This window comes from Taeniopygia guttata, chromosome 10 (assembly GCF_048771995.1).
Source record: "Taeniopygia guttata chromosome 10, bTaeGut7.mat, whole genome shotgun sequence".
Classification (NCBI taxonomy): Eukaryota; Metazoa; Chordata; class Aves; order Passeriformes; family Estrildidae; genus Taeniopygia; species Taeniopygia guttata.
The window spans coordinates 11,865,404-11,873,634 of NC_133035.1; the positions used below are offsets into that span (position 1 = coordinate 11,865,404).

General features: G+C 54.3%; 1 protein-coding gene across 2 annotated transcripts; it reads left to right on the plus strand.

Moving 5' to 3' along the window:
* Nucleotides 1-310: 310 nt before the first annotated feature.
* On the plus strand, nucleotides 311-5,251 carry MEX3B (mex-3 RNA binding family member B). Of its 2 annotated transcripts, XM_030281274.4 has the most exons (3): nucleotides 311-561; nucleotides 1,361-1,600; nucleotides 2,564-5,251. In XM_030281274.4, the coding sequence occupies exons 2-3, from the start codon at nucleotides 1,363-1,365 to the stop codon at nucleotides 3,973-3,975; spliced, it is 1,650 nt and encodes a 549-aa protein (XP_030137134.3). In that variant the 5' UTR covers nucleotides 311-561; nucleotides 1,361-1,362; the 3' UTR covers nucleotides 3,976-5,251. The 2 variants fall into 2 exon arrangements, with proteins under 2 accessions (XP_030137134.3, XP_030137133.3); XM_030281273.4 differs by having other exon boundaries at nucleotides 311-1,600.
* The last annotated feature ends 2,980 nt before the right edge of the window (nucleotides 5,252-8,231 follow it).

Sequence of the window (8,231 nt, forward strand, 5' to 3'; positions counted from 1 at the left end):
GGCACCCAGCGGCTGTGACCCCGCGCCCGCTGGGGCTGCAGCGCCCGCAGGGCGGGACGAGAGGCGCCTCCGCCGCTGCAGCACGGGCTGGGGGCCGCGGGGCCGGCCCGGGCGGAGCGGGCGGAGAGGGCTGAGGGCCCGGGAGGAGCGGAGCGGGCGGAGCGGGCTGAGGGCCCGGGAGGAGCGGAGCGGGCTGAGGGCCCGGGCGGAGCGGGCTGAGTCCCCGCCCCGTCCCGCCCCGGCCGCGGCCCCGCGCGGGCGCACTGCGCTCGCTGTGGGAGGGAGGGGCGCGCAGGCGCGGGGCGCGCGCCGGGCGGGGCCGCGCGGGAGCCGGCGGGGGGTTCCGCGCGCCCGCGGCCGCCGCCCGCGGGGCCGGTGAAGGGGCGGCGGCGCTGCCGGCACGGGGCCGCGGCCGGGGCCGGTGCGGGGGCGCTGCCGGGGGCTCTGCGGCGCTGCCGCTCCCGACGGCGCACAAAGGGCACCCCCCCACACACCCCGAACCGACACCCTCCCCCGCCGCAAAAACGCACCCCAAGCGCGGCCCCCTCCGCCGGCGCTCAGGTGGGGCTGGCGGCGGGCGCTCGGGGGCGCGGGGCGGGGAGGGGAGCGGCGGCCGGCGGGCCGGGGCCCGGCATTGTTCGGCAGCCGACAACAAAGAGCGGAGCGGGGCCGGGCCGGGCCGGGCCGGGCCGGGGGGGCAGCGCCGGCCCCTCCGCGCCGCCCCGGCCAATCGCGGCGCGCGGCGGCGGCGCGCGGTGACAGCGAGCGGCGCTTACGCCGCGGCGCCCGGCGCGGCCCCCGCTCCCCGCCCCGCGCCCGCCCGCCTCTCCAGAGCCGTCTGGCTGCAGCAGAGCCTCAGACAGAGGAGGGGAGAGCAGGAAAAAAAAAACGCTGAGTGAGTGGAGTGGAGCCTGGGAGGGGCTCCTTAAAGAAACGCTGCCGCCGCTTGGCATTGTGGCCGGCGAGGAACTCGAGGGGGGGAAGCCATCGGAGCTCCTCTCGCTTATCCTCTTCCCACCCCCCCCACCCCACCCCCAGCCGACAAAAAAAAAAAAAAAGGAAAAAAAAAAAAAGCCAACCGAAAAAACCTCGGGGGGGGAGTCGTGGGGGGGGGTCCTGAGAACATCTTATAAACCGGATTGCACTGAGAGGAGGAAAAAAAAAAAGCAAAAAAGATACAAAATATACAAGCAAAAGGCAACAATTCCCCGGTCTCCAGCAGTCGCCCACCCTCCCTTCCCTTCTCTCCTGCTGGCCATCTGCCTTGGGTTCTCCTTTGTGTCTGATCTCTTACTACTGAGCCGAGCGCAGGCGGAGGGTGCACCACACACAGGGACTATGCCCAGCTCGCTTTTTGCAGACATGGAGAGGAACGGGAGCGGCGGCGGCGGCGGCGGTGGTGGTGGTGGTGGCGGGGGAGAGACCCTGGATGACCAAAGAGCCCTTCAGATCGCCCTGGATCAGCTCTCCCTGCTGGGGCTGGACAACGACGAGACGGGCTCCATTTACGACAACGAGCCTCGGAAAAAGAGCGTGAACATGACTGAATGCGTCCCGGTGCCCAGCTCGGAACATGTCGCTGAGATAGTGGGGAGACAAGGTGGGTGCGTGCATGCGAGGGGCTGTGGGGGCGCGGGTCTCCCCTCCGCGCTGCCGGGCGTGCGGCTCAGATGCGACACTGGCCATTCCCAGGAACGCTGCAGCCGTGCGGTGGTGGCCAGTGCCGGCTGCTTCCCCCAGACAAAGAAAGTGCAGCAGCAGACGTGATGTTTCCGAGGAGTGTTATGCATCAGTTTCGAGATGCACTTTCAGCTGCCGGGTTGGGGAAAAAAATCAGGAAAATAATAAAAATCTGTCCTTTCCTCCGGCTGCAAAAGTTAAGATTTGCAAGAGGAAACGGGAGGAAAATGGGAGCCTCGGTGCTTTCCCCCCTCCACCACCCCAAAGTTAGAAATCGTGGATTATTTTTAAGGAAGAGAAATGGAGTGGAGAAGTGGAACAATGGGGTTGGAATAAAGCATCCGCAGTGGGGAATATGGCTCATTCGGTACAGCCTCTGCTCCTCACCTTAAGAACTGATTTTATTTTTCCAAAAGGAAAGTGCTGAGCAGGAATGTGGACTGGCGGGTGTGTTGATTTGTGAAAGCTGCTTGCATTTTATTTTATTTTATTTTATGGCGGTGCAGTTTTCCTGCACGCCTTTTTTTATTTTTTTTTTTTTTGTCGCTCTCTTTTTTAAATTTTTCCCCGTATTACCGACCCTGTGAACTGCACGTTGGTAGTTTTGGGGCAGTTTGCATGGCAGATGTGCTGGTGGCCACTTGCGATGCCTTTGGGCGTGTGCCAGGGCTGTGGGCTGACATTTCTTTACACTGTGACCGAGGCTCCCGGACGAGATGCCAGCGATCACCTGGGGTTGGGGGCAATGTGTTTCGGGTGGGTGTGTATTTTTTTTTTTCCCCTCCCTAGCTGCACCCAAACAATGGGTTGTAACCGGTTCTCCCCCACCACCTCCCCTTCCTCCCCCTCCCCTTCGCCCTCCATCTCCGCATCTCGTTCCCAGGTTGTAAAATCAAAGCTCTGCGGGCAAAGACCAACACCTACATCAAGACCCCGGTTCGCGGGGAGGAGCCGCTCTTTGTTGTGACGGGCAGAAAGGAAGATGTGGCCATGGCCCGCAGGGAGATCATCTCTGCGGCCGAGCACTTCTCCATGATCCGAGCCTCGCGGAACAAGAACACAGCCCTGAACGGCACCGTCCCCGGCCCCCCGAACCTGCCCGGCCAAACCACCATCCAGGTGCGGGTGCCTTATCGCGTGGTGGGCTTGGTCGTGGGGCCCAAGGGGGCGACCATCAAGCGCATCCAGCAGCAGACGCACACGTACATCGTGACCCCGAGCCGGGACAAGGAGCCGGTCTTTGAGGTGACAGGCATGCCAGAGAACGTGGACCGGGCCCGGGAGGAGATCGAGGCACACATCGCCATGCGCACCGGCGGCATCATCGAGCTGACGGACGAGAACGACTTCCACGCCAACGGCACGGACGTGGGCTTCGAGCTGAACGGCACGGGCAGCCTCTGGAGCAAGCCCACGCCGCCCAGCATCACACCCACCCCGGGCCGCAAACCCTTCTGCAACTACCGCAACGACAGCTCCAGCTCGCTGGGCAGCGCCTCCACCGACTCCTACTTCGGCGGCGGCACCGGGGGGGGCGGCAGCGCCCGCCTGGCCGACTACAGCCCCCCGAGCCCGGCGCTGAGCTTCTCGCACAACGGCAACAACAACAACAACAGCGCCAACGGCTACGTGTACGGAGGGGGCGGCGGCGACGTCCTCTCCTCCCCGGACTGCTGCTCCGAGCTGCCCTTCGACTCGCCGCCCGGCTTCGACCTGGCGCCCGCCCCGCCGCCCGGGGCCGCCCTCCTCTGGCCGCAGTTCGAGCGCGGCCCCGCCGCGCCGCCCTCGCCCGCGCCCTCGCCCGCCGCCGCCGCCTTCCCGGGCGCCGCGCCCGCCAATGCCAACCTGGCGCTGCTGGTGAGCGGCCCCCGGCGCGGCGCCGCCCCGCCCCCGGCGCGGCTCTCCCCGCCCCTGCACGGCAGCGCGGCCGGCACCGAGCACCCGCTGGCGCGGCGGGTGCGCAGCGACCCCGGCGGGCGGCTGCTGGCCGCCTCCTACCCGCTGTACGCCAACGGGCTGGGCGCCCACCTGCCCGGGCTGCCCTCCGACTCCTCCGCCTCCTCCTCCTCCTCCTCCAGCTCCTCGTCCAGCTCCTCCTGCTCCTCCTCTGGCGTGCGGCGGAAGGGCAGCCGCGACTGCTCGGTGTGCTTCGAGAGCGAGGTGATCGCGGCGCTGGTGCCCTGCGGCCACAACCTCTTCTGCATGGAGTGCGCCAACCGCATCTGCGAGAAGACGGAGCCGCAGTGCCCCGTGTGCCACAGCGCCGTCACCCAGGCCATCCGCATCTTCTCCTGAGCGCCGGGGCGGGGGGCACGGACCGGGGGGACCGGCGGGGCCGCCGCCGCCGAGGGGCGCGGGCTGCGGCCGAGGGAGGGCTGGGGGGTGGTGTGACAGCGGGTGCATGCTATAAATAATAACGGGCGACTCCATTCTAGTGCTAGGCTAGTTTTTACACTGTACTTTAATACGAAGCTTCCAAAACTCCCCTTTTTTATAAACAAACAAACAGAGAAAAAAAAAAAAAACAGAAAAAAAAAATTGAAAGTAGAAGATGCTTATGATGATGACAATGGTGTGTGGACTGTTAGTAAAACGTGCTGGTAGTTCTAGGATGCTTATTACAAAATAATTAAATCTATGGGTGGATACTTTTCTGAATGTTCTTGAAAGGGCAAGAAGTTCCTGTGAAAAACCATGATACTGCAGCTTTATCAGACTTTAAAAAAAGAAAAAAGAAAAAAAAAAACCAACAAAACTGTAACATATCTCTTATATATATTAAAAACGTTTAAAGGTTTTAAAGATAAATTGCATTAATACAGATTGAAGTATTTTATTCTTTTTTGACTTGAAAAATTATATTTCATATTGCAAAGATGTTTACAAGTATTTTAATTTAAGTTCAGTGAACTTTTTGTAGCTGGGTTAAATCTTTTTTATTTTAGTATGGCCTTATGGCAAAGAACACTGTATTATTTTAATATCACACAATTGTGAACGGAATTACAAACCATAAAATGTGTAATGCTTTGAACAGTATTCTGTTGGGATGGAGATTTTATAGGTTCAGAAAAAATCTTTTAAATCTGCTTCACCCAGCATATTTTCTATTCAGTGATATAAAGCATATTTTATTCTATATTATTACAAAAATGGAAATGTATAAACATATGTCAAAAGGAACTGTTGAAGCTTTCTAACATTTGTATAAATAGAATTCAGTGGAAATTACAAAAATTCTGTTGCACCACTATAGTTTTAGTATTTCTATTTTAATACATTTGTTTACCACTTGTTTATGTATATGTAGGTGACGTTACTTGAGCTTAAATGTACTTTACTGAGCAAAGTTTAAAAACAAAGTATATTTTATTTTATGATAAAGGGCCTTTAACCTCATGGTCAAATACTAATATTATATTTGCTGAGACAAGATTTGAAATTGTATCAAGAGTTTTATTTTTCTGACATTTAAAGTTCTACATAATAAAAGTAAAACTTAAGTAATGGTGCTACTTCATGTTTTTTTAAGTATTTCTATATAAATAAAATAAAATATTACAGAAAAAAAGGTATTCTGTGTGGTGATTTGATTTCATTTGCTGAGAGTTTTTTCTGGAATTTTTGTTTCCTGCTTGTATCAGTGAAACATGTTGGTAGTTTAAATTGTGTCATGCTAATGTTTCTGGAACTCGTACAGGCTTCCAGAATAACCCTGCCAGCTATCATACCTTATAAAATGTTATTAATGAAAAAAAAAAAAAAAAAAAAAAGAGTTTTTTGTAATATGTGTTATATTGCTGGGGTTTTCCACAGCACAAAATACTATTTTTTAAACCAATCTTTAGTCATGAAAAGTACTAGGGTTTGTGTGAATTGTTACTTTTGGCAGACAAAACATAGGAAATAGGAAGCTGAAAAGGAGCTGAAAGAGGGAGCAGGGGAGGCTGCTTTGTTGCGCTGTGCTGATGGAGGCTCCTGCCTCTGCCATGCCCAGGGACCTCATCCCAAGCTTGGCACTTTTGGAGCAGAGCAGGGCTGCAGTGGCCTCCCTGAGTCCTTGACTGTGCTTCTTAGTGTTTGGCAGTTGTGGCTGGGCTACTCAGTGTTGACAAGCTCATTTGAATAAAGTATTTCTTGCCGTGTGAAGTTGGTTTGGCGTTGCTGGTGGCCAAGGCGAGCTGAGCTGAGCCCACGGACACGCCGGGCAAGCCCCGCAGGACTTGTGCTGCTGAGTCCATGGGAGCTGTGGCTGTTGGCGTGTTAGAGCAGATTGCAGAAGGTGCTGCACATCCCTGAATGTTTCTCTCTGAGCTTGCCATTGCCCTTTGCAGTGGGAGAGTGAAAACAGCAAAGGAAACGCAGAGCGCGTAGCATATTTCATGTGCTTTACTTTGTGCTTAGCAGTGCATGGGCAGAGCTGCTCTGCTCCGATCTCCTTTATGGACTCCAGAGCTGCTGGTTGGGTGGGAAGGGGGAGGAGGGAGGATGCGGCAGGGGATGATGGGATCTCTTTGTTTGATTTGATTTGATTTTTGCTTCTTTCATTGAACTGTGGTTGTGGTATCATCTGATTTATAGGGCTAAAATCCCTCGCTGAGTGTTGCATCTATCTCAGGATTCTTGAAGGGTTTGATGAGGGGCAGAAACCCCCCACCCCAAGGCTGTGGAAAAGAATCCAGAGAGTGGCAGAGAAGATGTGTTTAAATACATAAGTGGTACAGATACTGAAAAAAACCCTTGGCAAAATCAGTTACTTTAGAGATGAGGAAGTTTAAGTCCATGTGTATATTTTCTTGATGATGGGTGTTTAGGAAAAGCTCTCAAGATGCGTCAATCAATTTCTCATGTCTGTGTAAACATCCTGTGGAGTTTTCAGGGAGAAGTTGTGAAAATGTCTATAAATATAAAAGTGAATTTGATCACTTTGCTTGGTTTTCAAGCTTAGTGAAACCAAAATGTAAATAAGATGAACAAAAAGTGAAAACTTAAGTCTCCTCCTGTTCTTCCCCGTGATGTCCAGTCCTGCTGTGTCCCCGGTGTTGGCAGTGGTGTTATGGATGGCTGTGAGCAGCCTCTGGAGAACAGCCCCTGGCCAGCAGCTCGGGGAATGCCCTGGCCTGGGCTGCCCAGCCTGTCAGTAAATCCAACTGGCCTCGTTGTCCATGGTCATCTTGCAGGACTTGCTGTTTCTTTACCAGGCTGTGGCAGAAACAAAGGCAATTCTCTCTTGGTCCATGGCTCTGGCTGCCTTTTCAGCCTCTGCATGCTGTTTCAGGCCCTTTACGTGCTCCTGTTGTCTCGAGATGGAAAGATGAGCTGTAGTGCCTTAAAAACTGGTTATGTTCACTCCTCTTTGGGAATGATTTTGCCTGCAGAGGGACCAGTGTGGATTACTCTTGCTTTGTCATCCAGTGAGTGCCTTTTGCCCAGCCTTCCAAACATGATGCCCTGTGGTGGTGGCAGAGCCAGGGGGCTCAGCAGCATTCACCCACCCGAGGCACCTCCACTGCCTGGACCCTCCGCTGCTGGCAGGGCTGGTGCCTCCCCCGTCTCTGTTGGAGGGTGTTTCAGGGTGTATGTGGTGTCCATTGTGCCGGGTCTCATTGCTTGCTGGTTTGCCCTGCTGTGCCCTGAGCCCAGACCTGTTCCCAGTGTGGGCTGTAAATCCCCATCCTCGGCTGGCAGGGACGAGCGCACGGGAGCAGGCACAGTGTGAGGAGGAACGTGCAGGCTGCCCAAGTGCTCTGCCCCACGGATTTATGCCGTGGGTCAGTCCCTCAGACTGCAGAGGCCATAAATTAGTGCAGAATTTGTCTCAGGGTCGGGAGCCATATGGTGTGCAGGAGCTGGAGAGGAAAAGGGATGCCCACACCAAAGGAGAATAAAAGCCTGTGTTGGGGCCCGGACTATTTCAAAGCCTGAGAAAGGGGCAAAGTTCAGTTTCTAATTGAGTGCTTTGAAATATATAGATGTATATGGCCAATGTTTATCTTCCAGAACAAAGCTCACTCTGTCCAGTGTTGGTGTGGCTGCTGGAGCTGTTCCTGGGGGTGTCCAGCTCAGAGCTCCTTGGGGCTCTGGGGCTGCTGGGGGTGTGGGTGCCCCTGGCACGTGCCAGCAGCCTGGCCCTGCTGGCCCAGCCCCTGCTTGGAGGCACTGGTGAGGATCTGCACATTTGTGGGAGTTTCCTGGCTTTCCCAACACATTTGTATGGTTCCCAGAGCATGTACACATCATTATCTCAAACCAGGGTACATTTACATATGTAAGAATTATTATAGACAAAGTCCTAAACTTAATTATTCCTCTGTCCATATCTTGTACTTCACAGAATTTGCATAACAATCAGACATCAAAGCCAGAACCCTTTACTGGAAGAAAGGTCTTTCTGCTATATTATTTTAATAAAATAAATTATAATGATCAATTAAACCTAAATTTACTCTTTAGATTTCTTCTGGTGAATCCATTGAAATGAGAGTGAAAAGCAAGCTTTAAATTTAGCAATAAGAATCTAGCACACTAAGGTATTCAAATTGCTTTTTGTT

Excerpts from the sequence above, each read along its gene's own strand:
- MEX3B (XM_030281273.4), top strand. The coding sequence starts at position 1,339 with ATGCCCAGCTCGCTTTTTGCAGACATGGAGAGGAACGGGAGCGGCGGC. Across the intron at positions 1,601-2,563 it reads TGAGATAGTGGGGAGACAAG|GTTGTAAAATCAAAGCTCTG; the intron begins GTGGGTGCGTGC and ends TCTCGTTCCCAG.